Source organism: Podarcis erhardii (genome assembly GCF_964252035.2).
Source record: "Podarcis erhardii genome assembly, chromosome: 5".
Lineage (NCBI taxonomy): Eukaryota > Metazoa > Chordata > Lepidosauria > Squamata > Lacertidae > Podarcis > Podarcis erhardii.
In genome coordinates this window covers 71,436,612-71,455,629 of record NC_138509.1, presented here as the reverse complement: position 1 = coordinate 71,455,629, position 19,018 = coordinate 71,436,612, and the positions used below count along the sequence as shown (strand labels likewise).

Below are 19,018 nucleotides of genomic sequence, written 5' to 3'. Positions count from 1 at the left end.
TCAGGACCCTTGAGCCCAATGTCACTAGTTATGTTTTGAAACGAGGGTTGGCACTAGCTCTAGCACTGCTGTATCCCTCCTGGTCCCAGATATGGTACAGCCATTTAAAATGCCGCTCGTGACTTAAGCACGATGTAGACATCCTCTGGGAGACTTTTCAGCTCATTTGAATCAGAAACACCAGCACAGCCGTGACAAAGTTTCCAAGCAACAGCAGGACTGCTAGAGCAGTCTTAGACTAACATAACGGTTCTGTAAGATCTGAATGTACAATGTATAAGTACTGGTCTTTCAGAACATAACCAGTGGTTCTATGCTTAATTTTGCAAATGGTTTTAGTCTTCCTGGAGTGATTTTGGTTGCTTGTGTGCCTCAGATGCTTGAAGTGAGATAGCCTGGTCACTCTGGTCTGATTATTTCATAGAATAATAGGCTGATAGAATTGAACAGTTGGAAGGGATCCCAAGGCTCATTATTCCAACCCCCTGCAATGCAGGAATCTCAACATCAGGGCCGTCTTAAGCATATCCTTCGCCATGGTGCAAAGCTCTCTCCGGCGTTGCCGCCTCCGCCCCCCGTTTCCCAGAGTTTTTTTAGGGAGGACGGCGCTGCCGGCAGGGCTGGAGGAGGTGGGCAGTGGCTAGAGGGCAGCTCCTCCGGTGGGGAAGAGGCGGAGGAGGCTGGAGGCAGCACTTCCTGGCTCAGCTGGCCGCTTCATGCCATGGTGGCCATGGCAGACTGAGGCTCCAGGCACAGTGCTGCTTCGGTGCGGCATGGCGGACACGGGTTGATGCTGGGAGGCGCCGCGTCCAGCCTCCGCCTCTTCCCTGGCACCCTCTAGAACTTGGTGCCCCACACCACTAGCCTCTATGGGTAAGATGCCCCTGCTCAACATGCACACCCCCATCCAATTTGATACCATGCCAATGTGCTAGTTTTATTGCTGCTTCATTGTATATTTATTGTCCAATATAACTGCAGAATGTGCAGTTGTAAATAAGACACACAAGGCTGCAATCATAGACACACTTGCTTGGGACTAACTCTTACTGAACTCAGTTGGGCTTATTTCTAAGGAGGAGTATATAGGATTGCACTGCAAAGTTGCAATGACGTGCAAACTTACTTGGTAGTAAACTCTACTGAACTCAGAAGGACTTGCTTCTGAATAAACATGCAATTTAGATGCATATTTTCCAATAAGGATGCCTGGCTAATGGAAATCAGTTTTAAAATGCTTGCTGTGCAAACGCTTAAAGCCACCAGCTGTGGCCCAGAAAGAATATAACTTCATGTATTGATTTTCCCTACCTCTACCAGATAAGCAGCCAGTCACACCTCCAGATGCTAATGTGTAGCTCATATGTTTTAAGGTATATTTGTAGTTCAAGCTGGCAATTCCTGGAGAAGTGCCTGTTTGACACTTTGAGGCTGCCCTTACCATCCTAGAAATATGAGAGCTGGTTTCAGTTCTAAAACCGCATTTAGAAAAGAGACACCTCTTCCAATTTGCTGTGCTGCTTTTCATCATTATCAGGAAGAAGATACAAATGTAATTACAGTTGTGGTCAAGCCACAAGCTACTCTATCCATAAAAGCAATTACCCTTGAAATTTCTTTCATTATGTTCAGTTTTTATGCCTGGCAGTATGTGTTAGTAACTGCAATATTCTTAAACTGTTGAGATGTTCTGTCACTCTGAGCCTTGATTAATGCTACTGTACAGCCACCTGAAATCTGAATTAAGATGTCATTGCATCCAAGCACATTTCTATTTATAAATGTAGATTCTGGTATCACCAGCGCTTTTTTTCTTTAAAAAAAAAGTTTAGGGGTACTCTCATTTTCCTACTCATATTGACATACTGCCCTTCTCTGAGACCAAACTTGGATTCACAAAATGTTTAGGGGTATGCGTACCCCCAGAAAAAATGCACTGAGTACCACAGAGTATTTCTCTTTTCTGCAGCCGGGCTTAATACACTCCCCAACATTAATATACACACACTGGTAGAATTAAATAGAAGGCCTCTGAAAGGTCTGAAATTTACTGGTTGACTTGGGGCAATCTCTTGTGTGCTTAATTCCTCTCCTAAAGAGGAATGATAATGGTTTATTGCATTTATTATCTCCAAAGAACTCAAGGCAGCACACATCCTTCTTCCTGGATCCAAGTATGCAGCTGACCCAAGGACACCTAGTAAGCTTTGTTGATTATTTACACCTAGGTCTCCTTAGATGCAAAGCCTAATGTTCTAGCACAGGGTTTTGGAGCTGATGGGAGTTGAAGTCTGACAACATCTGGAAGGCCACAGGGTCCCAGCACCTGCCATAGTGCATTGACACACAGCTGTGACCTTCTTGCCCCTTGGCAACAGCCACCTTAGGTGCCTAATGATTGGATGGGCTGGGGGGCAAAGTGGGTCCCAATCTTGGAGGCCACCGCTCTGCTTGGACAGATCTAGTCCTGCACTCAGGCTGCAATCCTATGCACACGTACCCATTGAACTCAAATTGCTTGCTTCTAAGTAGAGGAGCATCAAATTCCACTGTAGATGGAAAGGTAACTACCGTATTTTTAAGACGCACCAGACCATAAGACGCACCTAGTTTTTGGAGGAGGAAACAAGAAAAAAATATTCTGAATCTCAGAAGCCAGAACAACAAGAGGGATCACTGTGCAGTGAAAGCAGCAATCCCTCTTGCTGTTCTGGCTTCTGGGATAGCTGCGCAGCCTGCATTTGCTCAATAAGATGCACAGACCTTTCCCCTTACTTTTTAGGAGGGGAAAAGTGAGTATCATAGAGCAAAAATACAATAATCTTCACCTTATCCTGATGGGTTGTCCCCATGTCCCAGCCGCTTAAGCCTGGGCTTTACCTCCATCCATCAACATATCAACCTGTAGACTCTGTGGTGTAGTGGCCAACTACTGATCTATAAATCAGGGGCTTATCATTTTGAACCTCACCCCCTACCATGAAGAAACTCACTAAGAGGTTTTAGACAAACCACTCTCTCTAATCATCAGAGAGATGGATGATGCTGTTGGCTTATCTTCAGGCACGGGGGCCAAAGGCAGCCCTCCAGTCCTCTCTCTGTCTGGCCCTCGAGACTTTTCCTAGAACACACACACCCTCTCCAACCCTGCTTTGCACCTTTTGAGTATTTTCACCTTGCTAGAATGCATCTTTGGACTCTGATAATGCTTCTTGCTCACCTAAGATGGATAGGGAGAGGGACGTTAACATTTGTTGCTCCACCCACCTTTGCTACTGGCTCCACCCACCACTGGCATTTGGTCCCAGAAGCTGGTGGAGAAGATAACATGGCCCTCGGTTGATAACGTTTCCTCACCCCTGCCTTTCAGGCTGGGGGCCACATTTCCTTCTGGACAAATTACCAGAGGCCACATGCCAGTGGTGGGCAGGGCCAGAGCCCAGGGTGGGTGGAGCAGCAAAAGTACAAAACAGTAGGCTAGTTTCTACACACACACACACACACACACACACACACACACACACACACCTCCCTCTTGTGCTCCATCAAGGAGCTTAAATTCCATCCAGGAGAAACATTCTAGACAGGCAAAATTACTTAAGAATGACATGAGGTAGGATTGGTGAAACATGGACCTGAGGAGAGTCCTGAGGACCAGACAGATGTTTTGGAGGGCCACACTTCCCCCTGGTTCTGAGGTTCTCCACCTCATATTAGGGCTAGTTTCTACATTGCTTTTCTCACCAGGCAATTAATCTCTGTGTCAGGGGGGTGGGACGGAATGTGTGAGGAACTTAAAATAGAGATCCCCTCCAAATTCCTCACCAGGTTTCAAATAATTGGATAGTTTCAACCATCGCAGCAAGGCATTAATTACTGCAAGATATTAATGAGCTGCCTCTGACCTTCCATCCTCTCTAAAATATGACAAAATTAACATTTAGACAAGGTTTTCACTTTGGGATTGTTTTGAAATACTTTTCCACTTCCCTCACTTGGGCTGCCTGCCTAATAGGTTGCCATTACTTGTGAAATGGAAACAGGGGCAGAAAACTGGCTGAATTTCTCAGTTCCTTCTTCAGATCTGTGACATGAGAACAGCAGAGCATAAAATAGATACTCTCAAGAGTTCTTGGTCATGGAGTAAAAAAAAAACCTAAGAACAAAGTGATGTTTAGCTTCTTGGCCCTCCTTTCGCAGTTTCCCAATACACCACTCAGAAATGTGACTCAGTTTTCTTTGATCCCTGTCTAGCAGGACCATTAGAGACACTAAGCACGTGTCAAGGTTTCGTGCTTAGAATCCCAGACTAGAGAGTTTTCAGATTTCCTGTCACATATCACAAAGCTGAGCAGTGCCCAGGAATTTAGGGAGGTTATTTTTCCTCTGGCCATCTAGTCTGGTATTGTCTTTTCAGCCCTGCTGCATCTCTCCACATTCCCAGCAGGGGACCTCCTGCACTCTGATCCTTTCAACAGGAGCTGCCAGGGTTGTAACCTGGGGCCTTCTGCATTCCAAGCATATACCCTGCCACTGAACTGTGGAGTGCTTTGTGTCTTTCTAATCTAATCTAAAACCTAGAGTGGACCTTGGACGTTATAACCAAGGTGGGTGGGAGAGGGGAAGCATCACAAAGCACTGATGATAAATTTTTATCAGGACTTGCAACCCTCCAGTCCTACCGTTGGGCAAACTGGACAGGATTCAGACTTGGAGGAACAGCCGGAAACACGTCTTCCAATCAAGAATCTTTCATTTTCCAGAAGTTGTAGTGCAGACCTTGACTGCAGATGCTAAGCTATTGATCACTGGTGAAGTGCAGTATGAAAGCTCCTTGGGATTATAGGTACCGGTAGGTATTATTTGGCCTTACAGGCTTATCTAACAAAATGGGGATGGAGGGGGGAATGATTAGCAGTTGGAGGCAGTTGGAGGACGGATGGCTGCTAACAGATTGAGGTTGAATCCTAACAAGACAGAAGTACTGTTTTGGGGGGACAGGGGGCAGGCAGGGGGGGACCCTGAATGGAGTAACTGTGCCTCTGAAGGACCAGGTGCGCAGCCAGGGAGTCATTTGGACTCACAGCTGCCCATGGAGGCGCAGGTCAATTCTGTGTCCAGGGCAGCTGTCTACCAGCTCCATCTGCTATGCCGGCGGAGACCCTACCTGCCCGCAGACTGTCTCACCAGAGTAGTGCATGCTTTAGTTATCTCCCGCTTGGACTTCTGCAATGTGCTCTATGTGGGGCTACCTTTGAAGGTGACCCGGAAACTACAACTAATCCATAATGCAGCAGCTAGATTGGTGACTGGGAGTGGCCGACGAGACCATATAACACCGGTTCTGAAAGACCTACATTGGCTCCCAGTATGTTTCTGAGCACAATTCAAAGTGTTGGTGCTGATCTTTAAAGCCCTAAATGTCCTCGGCCCAGTATACCTTAAGGAACGTCTCGACCCCCATCGTTCAGCCCAGACACTGAGGTCCAGTGCCAAGGGCCTTTTGGCGGTTCCCTCACTACAAAGTGAGGTTACAGGGAACCAGGCAGAGGGCCTTCTCGGTGGTGGTGCCTGCCCTGTGGAACACCCTCCCATCAGATGTCAAGGAAATAAACAACTATTTGACTTTTAGAAGACATCTGAAGGCAGCCCTGTTTAGGGAAGTTTTTAATATTTGATGTTTTATTCTGTTTTTAATCTGTTGGGAGCTGCCCAGAGTGGCTGGGGAAACCCAACCGGATGGGTGGGGTAATAATAATAACAACAACAACAACAGCTTTCATCATCAACTAAGGGGAATAGCCCTAGTTTGGGGGTAGCACATCTGCTTTGCACAAACAAGGTTCCGGGTTCAATCCCTGGTGTCTGCAGGAAAGGCTGGGGTTGCTGCCAGTCAGTGTCAACACTAGATAAACCAATGTTCTGACTTAGCATAAGGCAAATTCCTTGTGTTGCCACCTGGTCACAGCCTGGTACCACTAGCATTCAAAACTTTTGTGAACTCTAATAGCACACGCTTTTCACAAATGAAGGTTTTCTGCCGTTGGGTAAAATTGGACGAATCTATTGAGGTATTATTTATGCATTAGTTGGTGTCATCCCAACACCCCTAAAGGAGTTAAGAGTTATGCATATTTTATGTTTAATCACATCTTCAGTGACATCAAACCACAGGCAAAGGTTTCCATTTCAAATTGAAGACTCATTTAATGCTTAATAGGAATCATTCCTTGCAGAGTAATTATGTCTCGATATTCACAGGGGAAGTTTTATTAGATGACCCTTGGTTGATTGCAACAGGCATATTTGGTTAATATTGAGAAGGAAGGGAGAGCATTAAATCACCCTCGCATTGAATATGACATACTTTTTCCATACCCAATTATGTGAAATTCCACATAAAGGACACATGAGCAATAAAAAAGGAGCTCTTTGTTGCATTAATAGGAAAAGCAAAACAAGGACTGGATCAGACAGCATCTCTTTTGTGCTCTTAGCAAAACCTCCCACTACTCACCCAGTGGTGGTGCAGATATTCTTGCCAGGGGTGTACAGGTGAATGCTTGGACTGTTTGGAATGTCCATCTTCAAATTTGTGTCCAAAGGCAAGTGCCCAATCACATGAGAAATAAACAGCTGTAGCTGTATAGTATAAGTAATAACATTCTTTGTCATAATGTTCATTATAAGAGGAGTCATAAACCTTTTTGGCTGAATTTGCAAACTGGATAAACTGTTGTGGGCACCACAATCACACACACTACAACTTGCTCTATCGGCCAGAACTGAATGCTTCTTTTAAATCTAATTTCAGGTGTGGGGTTATAATTTCTTCAGGTTCCAGGGATGTGGGTGGCGCTGTGGTCTAAACCACTGAGCCTCTTGGGGTTGCTGATCAGAAGGTCAGCAGTTCAAATCCATGTGATGGGGTGAGCTCCCGTTGCTCTGTCCCAGCTCCTGCCAACCTAGCAGTTTGAAAGCACGCCAGTGCAAGTAGATGAATAGGTACCGCTCCGGCAGGAAGGTAAACAGTATTTCCGTGCGCTCTGGTTTCCGTCACAGTGTTCCATTGCTTCAGAAGCATTTTAGTCATGCTGGCCATATGACCCAGAAAGCTGTCTGTCAACAAATGCTGACTCCCTCGGCCTGAAAGCGAGATGAGTGCAGCAACCCCACAGTTGCCTTTGACTGGACCTTTACCTTTACTTTTTTTTACAACATTGGCAATCCCTATCACAATTACTTTCATAGCATGCACATTACAGCTGTTTGTAAGCATGCTGGAGAAAAAAAGCAAAGCATAAAAGCGTAAACACAGCAGAATACGTTCTATTTCTCAACCTTTTCCTTTTGAATTGGAGTTGTAAAATGTCACACTAATACTTACAGGATTTTGTGGATTAATGGATATGAAGATTGTCTTTTCAGTTCTACCATTCCCTGAATACAGGGTGGTAACATGTCCTATTTTAAGATGACATTCCTCAGTGGGAAAGGTTGCCCAATCTAATAGGGCTATGCACCAGATTTGGCCAACGACTGAGTCAAATCAGGCAGGTTTGGAGGACCTCAGATGAGCCAGGTATGCGCAGCCACAGATTGTTGCAAGTTAGGTTGGACTGGCCCTGGTAATCCTGTGTGTGTGCCCAACAGGATAGTACAGAGGCTCAGAAAACACCTTTCTCAGAACACTTTTCAAACTTGATACTGACACCTTATTGTCCTAGCCATAGCATCAAATCCCATCACATCTTGCAGCAGCAACCTTGCATGATATGGGCTGGGACCAGCCTAGGGTGGGGAACACATAAGTAAGCTGGGCAGGTGTACAAGTAGAAGTATTAATCAGTTAACTGGTATGATCCTCCTGTCTTTCACCAGAAGGGGAAAGATCTTGCATAGTGGCCAAATCATACATGCCACGTTCCTACGGCTTTCTTGATGCAGAGAAGACACCCTTCACATGGTGCTGGGTGTACATGTCGTAAACCGAAGCAACATCCCTTATGTAAGAGACATTAATGTTGGTCCAAGTGGGTTAATGTGTCAAAATCAAGCAACTGATCTACCTGAGCCATGTTTTCATACCCAAGCTCCACTGTGGCATGACTTGGATGCATAATCCTTTGATCGCAATGGTGGTTTCTTCTGCCTTGGCTTTTCCATCCTTGACTAACAGCAGCCAGATAAAATGTCTTGCGCAGGAAGCCATAAAGGCTCTGGCTTTGGTGAGTCTCTAGGAGAAGAGACTTACAAATCCAGTAGCAGCCACCCAGAACGAGGATGTCTCCCTATGCTTAGAGTACTGTGGGACTCACACAGTGCACACAGCAATATTCAGGCAGTACATGCATAGATCTGGTGTTTATTAATAACAGGCAATTAGTCCTCAGCCCAGCCCAATCCTGGAAACCTTATTCACTACTCTACCTGGGAAGTTCTTTTGCTGAATTTCTGGCAACACCACCTATTGGATTGGAGGTGTAACTGCATATGCAGCACCTGTTCAGTCAAATGGCTCCTCATCCATCTAGAACATGAATAATAGAATCATAGAGTTGGAAGGGACCCCCGAGGGTATGGATGCAGCCAGGATTTTTGTTGGAAGGGGAAACTGATGTGATTGGTCAATTAGTTAAGTATTTCTATTGTTTTACTTGATCTAGGGGAAACGGCTGCCCCCGTCTCCCTTTGGCTATGCCTATGCTTGAGGGTGATCAACAGGGATCTCAGCTAAAGCATCCATGACAGATGGCCATCCAACCTCTGCTTATAACCCTCCAAGGATGTCCATGTTTATATGCCTCTGAACTGCACTAGGACATTTGTGTAAAAGGTAAGGCTTTCACTGTATTTGATCAATGATATCTGAAAAGCAGGGAGTTAACATTTCAGTGACTAAATCATTAGTTTATTAGATAAATTTGCATTCTTCCTAAAACCTTCTCGGTTGAATTTATCCCAGGCGAATGACTTTGGTGTCCGCATATGTACATCCATCATTTATGGGGGGGGGGAATCTTTGCATATCTGTAAGTGCATTCCAGGCTCACAGTGATTATTTGCAAAACCATTTGGCTTTTGTTGAAACAACAAAGAATTGACCTGTCTAAATTTTGGAACAGCAGAAGCAGCTCAGCATAACAAATGGCTGTAAACAGCTGCTTAGCAATTCCAGTAGCAGAGTAGCTGTCACCGTCTACTGAAAGCAAGCTTTTATGAGGAACACTCTAAATTCCTGAGGCATCCTCCTTCACTTATGGGTCATACTGTTTGCCAAATAGAGTGGGACACGTGCCGCGTTTGGGCATGTTTTCTCCATCTGCCTTGTTTCTGAAAGGTCCCATTAGGATGTCCTGGGAGCTGGACCGGGCTTCCTCTGAAGTGTTGCAGCTATTATGCTATAGCCTCCCTAGGGAGGTTCACTGGTCCATCTCACTGCTTAGTTTTAGGGCAACAGTGTGTTGTTGTTTTTCAGTTGCTCCAGAAATGTAATTAGGTGCTTTCTGATTTATATTATTGTGTGTTAACCTTGCCACGATTCAGGCCTTTTGCACAGAAACACACAGAGCAGAGACAGGGAGCTGGATCCAGCCAACAGGTAGGATTCTGATCTCCTCCTCTCTTCTCACCCTGCAGGTCTTGCTTGACCACTGTGACTCACCTAACATCGCAATGGCCACCTGTCACCTTCCACCACCTGTCATCACAGCCACATCTTTACCTGCTCTATACCTGACACCATATATGAGATTAGGTGTAGGGCAGGTAGGTGTGGCTGTACCCAAACAGTTTCAAGGGCCAAACTGGGAGCTCTGGAGAGCAATGGATCTGAAGTTCTCCACCACTGATACATTGGAGGGAGCATGGTCATGCACACTAACTGGACCATCCCCATCTCCACGGGTTGCAGCTTCACACCTTCGTGCATTGGGTGGGAGGGCCAAAGGAGGATTCCTCATGAGTTCAGGTGAACATGTGAATAATCCTCTCTAGAAAAGGGAGCTCCAGTCATGCAAAGTTCCTGATTGTGTAGATGAGTCTACCAACATTCAGCCAAACTGCCCTTCTGGCATGGAACTAATGGATGGGGATCCTGGGGACAGAGACAACCTTCCCCTTTCATGTATTCTTTGAAGGCAAAGGTTAAAAGGGTTCCTTCATTTTGCTGGTATCTATCTAGTTTGGTCGTTTTCTATTTTATTCATTTATTAAACAATTATGGCCTTGAATGTTCCATATTTTCTTGCCTTGGGTGTCTTTGGAAAAAGATGCATGAAATTACTTTCCAGAAACAAATGACTACAGCAGATATTGCCTATACAAGATCAAAAGGTCATATGCATTTAGACTCCTCTAGTGGAAGCTGATTGTTGACAGAGTGAACCAAGAGGTCAGAAATGATACTATAATTGGGTGCTTTTGGTATCACTTAGCCTACACATGATCCCTTGCTGGGGAATATAGGAATAAGAAACTTGAAGACAGAATTCTGTTTGAATCTCTCACATGCCATTGCTTTTCACTCTGCAAACTTTGATACCAATGAGATGATTGACCAAAGCCTCTTAGTAAAATTGCGAGCACCACTGGGTCAAAAATGGGCCTTGTGCAAGTTCATGCAAAAGGGAGGGTAATAACAAATTGCTTGTGGCCTCTGATTCTTTCTTTTTTAAAATTTCCCTTTGGGGCAAATTAAGTTTCTTTACCTCAGAGATGCAGGAAAGATGTTGCAGATGTTGCTTTGGAAGAAGCGGCTTCAACCCAGAGGGAAACTGTTAGAACATGACCAGGCGAATTTACCTTTTTCGCTCTTTCCAAAACAAGATGCAGCCTGAAAAATGGTCATCGTTCAAAATTTGCGCTTCTCCAAATTTTGCAGTGCAGTTCTCCAGCCAAGTAATGTGTACAGAAATGCAGATGCTAGGGTAAGGAACATGTATAAAAACATATTTAGTGAAAATAAGTATTAAAATGCATCCTATTTGGGAAAATTTGTTTGCAAAAAAAATCTGTATATTAGGCAAAATCGCATATTGTAGAACGATGATGGTGAATTTTCATAGGGACTTTTTTTAAAATGCAAACTTGTGCAGAAATTTGGAGAATTGAACTTATTACTGAAAAAATGAGAAACTGGGAGAAACTGAAACTGACATGTCTGCCCATCCCTTGTTGTCACACAGGGCAGAGAGAAGCAGGCTTCACCCCAGTCTTTACATCTGAAGAAAGTCTATGCATGTATATGTTAAAATGTGTACCTGGCTACATACAGATGTTTCATTGTCTGAACCTATATGCTCCCTTCCTGCCACATGTTCACTCATTTGATTTTGTTTTATTTTATACAACACACACACACACACAGAGAGAGAGAGAGACTGTCAGCTGACATTAGCAACTAAAAATATTCCATCAATTCTGATGGATTAATATAGGCCAGGGGTAGCCAACCTGGTGCTCTCCAGATGTTATTAGACTACAACTCCCATCATCCCTCACCATTGGCCATGCTTGCTGGGGCTGATGGGAGTCCAACAGCATTTGGAGAGCATCACATTGACTGCCCCGATATGGGTAGTGCACATCGACTGCAAAGTGAGTCTCATTGTATTTACCGAACATCTGTAAAGGGCTGAGCCAATCATGGCACATGCACGCAGTCTTTACTATGATTAGCCACTTTGCATAATGAATCGCAATTGCTCTCTTCCAAGGTGATAAAGTGGGGTGGAGGGACTTCAGTTCAAAGCATACAGGTTTGAAATAATTTATGTGCTGATCAGAGAATACACTGAGTTTTAATATTAATGCCAAATCACAGAAGGAAAATTCTCAGTGCTACGGGAGGGCATTTTGCTGCGCAGAAATACTCGCAGGGAGTAGGTAACAGGAGCAGCCCATGATATTGCCTTTCGTTTCTAATGCAACATTCATGCTTGATGTGTCTCTTCTTACCGTCCCAGAATATTGCTGTGCACACTTTGTTCAAGCAAATGCCACAAACAAAGCTGAGCTGTAGCCGGGTGGAAATATATTCTTAGTTGGCAGCCAGAAATGCATTTTTGTTTAATGGGAACCGCGGGGAACTGTGGAAAGGCGTTGTTTCCCTCCCGCTCCCCCTCAAAGTCATTTCTGAAAATGGAACTTCTCAAGAAGCTGAGAAGGGAACAATGCATGTTGGCGGAGGTGAGAGAGGTGCATGCTGGGTGAACTTGGCTTCAGCTCAGAATAATTCTGAGTCTGGTGCATTCAGCAGCCCTGGACAGGATAGGATTGCTGAAGGCAGAATGCAGCCTTCCAGCATGAGATGCCTGAACTTGACAGGTGGGACAAATGCAGGAAGACAAACACACACATGACAAATGCTGTGTTTGAATTATCGTGCCTGCACTCCCACACGTTGCCACTTTCACAGGGCCAATGTCTTTGCGCTGAAATAGCTGCCACCAAAGGAAAACTCAGTTTGGAAAAATGAAACCCGGAATGAATAAATCATGGAGGGGCTCTTCAAGCCTTGACAGTTTATCCAAGGCTCTTTGGGTGGTGAAAGACAGCACAATGCTGAGCCCAGAGGAGGGAGTGCCATTGTTCGGGTGTGTTTATGTGCCACATGAGCCCCTCACCTTGGATTCATGGTTTCTTTTTAAAGCAAGCGGCGCCCAGGTTGGCCGTCTGGCAAGGAGGTGGGAAATGGACGGGAACAAGCAGCTTATGAAGGTCATCCACGAAATGCGCTCGGAAATCATCAAGCTAGAGAGAGAGAACAGAGCCCTCCGGGGGCAGCTGACATGCAGCAGGCAGAAGGCAGCAAAGCGAGAGGATGGAGAAGGGGCCGAAGACAAAAAGGACAAGGGCTGGAGCCTCGCAGACTCAGTCGAAGAGGCCGCTGCCTCGCCAGTGACTCTGCGCAGGAACGTCTCGGCAGGCTCTGCTCTGACACTACAGGAGCAAAAAGGTACCCATGATTCCTGATGGGGCAAGTTACGGCTGAACTTTTTGTTTAGTGACCCATCCTGGGCTAGAGGAAGAGGGAGGGTAGCCAACATGGAGCCCTCCAAATGTCATTGGATTCAGTTCCCATCAGCCCCAGCTGGCATGGGTCAGGGATGAGTGGAGTTGTAGTCTGGAGGGCACTGTGTTGGCTAACCCTGAGATGAGCTAAAGTATTCCACTGATAGTCACAAGCTGCTCTGGGTAGGCCTCAGGAACTCATCCTGTTACACTCGGAAATTAGGACAGCAGTAATTATTATTACTTTTGTTTTTTTTAATTTTATTTATTGAATTTATATACCGCCCTGTACCCAGGGGTCTCAGGACGCTTCACAGAATGAAATCAAGCACAAAATACCTAATAAAAATAAAAACAACATCCCAATAGCACCCCCCCAAAAAAAACACATTTCAAAAGCAGCTGTTGTAACGAGGCATGAACTAAAGGTTGGATACAGACTTCTGATATTCCAAGTCTCCCAAATCGAGGCAGTCTAATTGACATACAAATGGTTTGCTAATTATGTAAATCAAGTTGTGAGTTTGAAAATGGCTAAGCACCACCATCACTGCTTTTTGTTTACCTCACGCAGCCTCTTACCTTAACAGCAGGGAAGTGGAGTGTTGTTGTTGTTGTTGTTTTTCAAAATAATAATCATTTATTCAATTTATATACTGCTCTTTATCCAAAGATCCCAGGGCGGTGTATGACATTAAGAACATAATTTACATAGCATAATTATAAAACACAATAAAAAACAATCACAGAAAAATATCATAATAGCAGTCCCCCCACATTTAAAAGGCCATAGATTGTTTAAAGTGTTGGGCTTTCCTTTCATGTTACATGGAGAAGGCTTGCATTCGACCTTGCAAAGCCTAAATGAAAGCTAAGATGTCTAAAGATGGAATTTGGCCATACTTTCCTGAAAGTAAGCCTCAGGCTGGATGTTTTGCCACTTGAGGTAAAAATAAAATAAAATGAACCTACCACTGCCTCCAACAGCCATGGGTGCACCATGCTACAGGTCACCACCATGACAGCAATGCAGGTGTACCATTTAACCGTCCTGTTGCTCCACAGATGAGTCTGTGGAGGAGAAGGCAGGGGCACAGCCATGTAGGAGGAGGGGGGCAAGCAGCAGGCTCCTTGGGCCCAGACCTTCCACCTGAGGCGACCGCCTCACCTCAAGGGCAAGCCTCATTAAAAACACAGAGAGATCTCACTTCTGAGTAAATTCTCATAGGAATGCTAAGAACAGTGCAAGGGGGGATCAGGCTCATTTCCCACAAAACCACTGGGGAGAATGGCGCCAACACATTTTGCTTTCTGTCACAGGACAGAGGGCAAGAGACTCCCTTTTAAAAAAGGAGAGAGAACTAGAAATCCAGTCCAGCTAATGGTGTAAATGGGCATTGGGTGGCATGCCTAACATCTGGCCAACTGGATAACATGGCTCCCCTAGCTAAGTAGCATTTTGCAGCATATCAAAAAGGTCTTTGGGAATGGCCAAGAGCTCAGCACAAGTTGCACATAGTAATAATACTGTGGGGGGTATTTTTTGTTTGTTTGTTACTATGGTATGTATTTTTGTGTTTTTATATTATTCACCGCCCTGTGAAGGGCGGTATAGAAATTTAATAAATAATGATAAAAAATATCTCAAGGAAGTCTCCAGTTTGCAGTTTAATTGGTCTTTTGCATTTGCAATCAATTTGGCTCCAGTACTGGCTGCTCTGAGGGATGCGGGTGGCGCTGTGAGTAAAACCTCAGCGCCTAGGACTTGCCGATCGTCAGGTCGGCGGTTCGAATTCCCGTTGCTCGGTCCCAGCGCCTCCCAACCTAGCAGTTCGAAAGCACCCCCAGGTGCAAGTAGATAAATAGGGACCGCTTACTAGTGGGAAGGTAAACAGTGTTTCCGTGTGCTGCGCTGGCTCGCCAGATGCAGCTTGTCACGCTGGCCACGTGACCCGGAAGTGTCTCCGGACAGCGCTGGCTCCCGGCCTGTAGAGTGAGATGAGCGCACAACCCTAGAGTCTGTCAAGACTGGCCTGTTCGGGCAGGGGTACCTTTACCTTTACCTTTTTTACTGGCTGCTCTCACGTGTAAGGATCTCCCCTTGTTCCCTTGGTTCCAGTACAATTCAGGTCTCTCTCTTTTTTGGAGATTCTGTACGACAGGAAATGAGGGGGCCTATGTCTCACAGGCTAGGTCTGACCCACTAGTGAATTTTGTCAAGCCCACGATCCAGTCTTTCAAAGGTCTCCAACAAGTTAACCTTCACTTTTCAAGGGTGGCACTTCTCGGGTTGGAGGTTATCAGCCAACTTGTGCTTTCAGAGGAATACCTTCTCGGGTGAGAAGCTGGTCAGTGCTATCTAGCAGTGGAGGTTGCTCCATTAGGATGCATGGGCAATTGTCCCACCACCTCAGTCAGATTCCAGCTAATCTGTTAGGTTAAGATTGTCACTCCAGGCTCTTAATGAGAAAGGTTTTTTGTTTTTATTTTATTTTTTTAAAAAGACCAAACTACATGGATTACAATCTTTGCACAGGTAGCATTATGACGGTGAGGCGTTATTCCATCTCCTCATCTGTGCCTTCGCTCCCTGGCAACAAACACCATAAATCTGACAAGAGGAATCCATTCAAGGGAGCCCTAGATGTGAAGGAGATAATCAAGCAGCCGGCCTTTCCCACAGATACGCAACCAACCAACAAAGAAGAAAAAGGAGTTGCAAAAATTCCATCCGATTGCCTCTCCAGCAGTACATCCAACAAAAGGAGATCTTTTCAAGACCATGTTTACAAATGCAGGTAGGCCCGAATGAAATGATGGTTGAAGCTTCAAGAAATCCCTTGTCAGGTTATTGAAGAATGCAAAAGTCTGGTTGACCTGATGGCTCCAATCATTTTATAATGTCAGAAGTTGGCAATTTCATATCATTGGTATTGCTTCCTACAGCTATGGGACTGGACTTGAGCATCTTTAATTGAAGAATGAGCTTGATAAATCTCATTACCATATCCATCCATTAGACATCTATTTACGAATTAGTTATTTTATTAAGAGATTTATATTCTGCTGTTCACCCAAAATTGGTTACAGAGGCTTACCAAAAAAAAGTCAAAGCATTCCCGGTGCAATATTGCAAGCTGTAAACAGGGATGGAGAACCTGTGGCCTTCCTGATGTTGCTGGACTGCAACTTCTAACAGCTCCAGTCATCAGGGATGATGAATGTTGTGTTCCAACAGTATCTAGAGAGCTATAGAGTCCATATCCCTTGTGCAAAGCATGTCAACTTTGCAATGCCAAGTTTCACTATCATGGCAATCAAGAGGAAGCTTACGTGAAGTGCTCTGTGTGACTCAGGCTGCAGTCCTAAACACAATACCTACAACATTCACCTCATTGGCTGTAGTAGGATTTGCTTCTGACTTAACATGTATCAGATTACAATGTCACTTGTAGAATCACAGTCTCCTGTGAGAAGCATTCCAGTTATCCCACTGGTGCCTTTGGGGCATGCACATCTATTTAGAAGAGTTTTGGATGTCTTGACTATAATTAGCTTCCATATGAGGAACAGGAGCATCAAGAAACACTTTTGCCCTATTCATAAGAGGATAACTTCACCAGGACCCTGAAGCTGCACATGAATGTTAACTCTCAAGCAATGCCCAGTATTTGCTTCAGAAACATTTGGTAACAATGCGGAGCCATATTTGCAGATGTAAACCCTTTGCAAGCGTATACAAGTGCACAGTGCCCTCCAGATATTGTAGCCAAACTCCCACCACCCAATCATCCCATCCATTGTTAGGGATGATTGGAGTTGTAGTCCAGCAACATCTGCAAGACTCTACATGGCTAGTCTTGTTATAGTGCACTGTGGCTTTGAAGTGGTTATTCCGTGAGTCTTCCACATTGAGTAGTTGTTCTTATAAAAGGAATGCTGGAGGATTCATCTAGATGAGTAGGAAGTGCAACCTACACCATGGGGGAGCAGAAAGGAATTCAAATAATTATTTTTTAAACATTATAGTCTGGTATGGATTAGCATGCTTTCCCCCCCACCAAAAAAAAAAAAAAAATCCCCAAAAGGTATACAACATGGGTCTGCAAACTTAGGACCACGGGCTGGATCAGGCCCAATTGCCTTCTAGATCCGGCCCACAGACGGTCCGGGAATCGCTGCGTGGATCGCCAGCACGTGTGTTATTTCCCTCTCCCTCCCTCACATGGCGGCAGTGCCTCCTCCCTCCCTCTTCCTGGCTTCTCCCCACCCTGCCTAGAGGAGTAAGGGGGCTGGGTTTGTTGGTGCCAGCAGCAGCAGCAGCAGCGCTCGAGCGGCCACCATTTTAAGCAGCCCCTCTCGGGAGCCCTTTCGCACAGCACTCATCATCCCTCCACTGCTGCCGCCGCCAGCCCCTGCTGCTCACAAGACACAGGTAAGCAGCCACCGGGGCTCATGGTGCTCTTGCAACCTTTTTTTTTTTCCAAAATATAGTCTGGCCCCCACAAGTTCTGAGGGAAAGTGGACTGGCCCCCTACTGGAAAAGTTTGCTGATCCCTGGTATACAATCTAGGACAAAGTTGGCAACCTGTTGCCCATAGATATTATTGACTATGGCTACCATCAATCCTGACCATTGGCCATGCTGGCTTGGGCAGATGGAAGTCAGGGTCCAACATCTGGAGAGCTAATGGTTCGTCAGCCCTGATCTAATTCAGGATACATTTGCAATGATGAATTATGTTGTATTGATACATTTGTGATCCAGAAGGTAAAACATAGCGCATAACATTTTGTTCCAAATATCTTGCACATGTTTCTTTTTTCCCTAGGGGTAAAGTAAAGGCTGTCAGTTTCCTGTTACCCATGGACATGTCACGTTATTCAGAAAATCAAGGCTCTTTCACATGCTCGCAAAATCAGAACACAAAACAGTTAAGCACCATTATTGAAAAGGACATGTGAGTCGGTGAATATTTAAAGGGCCACCGTTGACTTCAGAGATAAACTCGCCTGAAGCGAGAGCCCTGCATCAGATTACATTTCTGCAAAGCTGTTTGGCAGAATGCCCTCAGAGAATCACCCGGGCCAGCACTGCAGGTCATTGGCAGATTGTTTTGCAAATGCGGGGAAAAACCTGTGACAGAGACTGTCAAAAGCCTATGTGAGGGCTGAAAGAAACCCACTGATAACAAATGCCTCTCTGCTGTATTTTATTTTATTTTTTACTTCATGGTTTATTTCTGGAACCCCATTAAACAGCATTTTATATAACAGTGTTCACTGTGGTCTTTTTAAGAGCGTGTACTATAACCTCCCTTTACTGCTCAAACTGCCAGAAATATAGAAACTTGTAAAGAAGAGGAGATAGTGTCTATTTTATAAAGCTTTAAAAAGTATGTGAAAGAAATACAGGAGCGTATCTGTCTTTCAAATAATAAAAGTTTGGTTTGTGTCCATTTGCATTTAGCCCCTGAAACATTCTGACAAATTACTAAAAACATACATATTAAAACATGGTGGATTTTAAGTATTCCCTTTTTGCTATGCTTGCTAATACAGTACCTGATGACTGATATATGCATTTAATTGCTCTTGTAATTAAACTGTTACTAGCCGGAGATATTAAACCAGCTTCCATGAGTAGGCATTTTCATTTTCCAAACTCAAGATTTGATGGCTAGTTTCCTCTAGCTAAATATTCCTGAAGAAGGAAGACCATAAGAGCATTGCTGGATCAGACCTAGGGTCCAGACTATGTTATGCTTAAAGTAGACCCAATGAAATAATTGGGACTTAAGTTAGCCATAACTAACTTAATTGATTTCAGTGAGTCTACATGGAGCAAGATAGGAGTCTGGATACAACCCAGGCAAGAGTGAGGTCAATGGCCATGAGATTAGAAGAGGCAAAAGGTCCTCAAAGATGCTTGGCAAGCTGAATGCTACAGATAGGTAGCCGTGTTGGTCTGCCATAGTCAAAACAAAATAAAAAAAAATTCATT

General features: G+C 44.7%; 1 protein-coding gene across 1 annotated transcript; it reads left to right on the top strand.

Annotated features, from left to right (window-relative positions):
- The first annotated feature begins 8,721 nt into the window (after window positions 1-8,721).
- Window positions 8,722-18,212, top strand: CCDC195 (coiled-coil domain containing 195). The gene is made up of 5 exons (XM_081861665.1): window positions 8,722-8,836; window positions 9,640-9,768; window positions 12,653-12,958; window positions 15,551-15,812; window positions 17,847-18,212. Exons 3-5 carry the CDS (start codon window positions 12,694-12,696, stop codon window positions 17,977-17,979), a joined length of 660 nt encoding a protein of 219 aa, XP_081717791.1. The 5' UTR covers window positions 8,722-8,836; window positions 9,640-9,768; window positions 12,653-12,693; the 3' UTR covers window positions 17,980-18,212.
- Window positions 18,213-19,018: the final 806 nt, after the last annotated feature.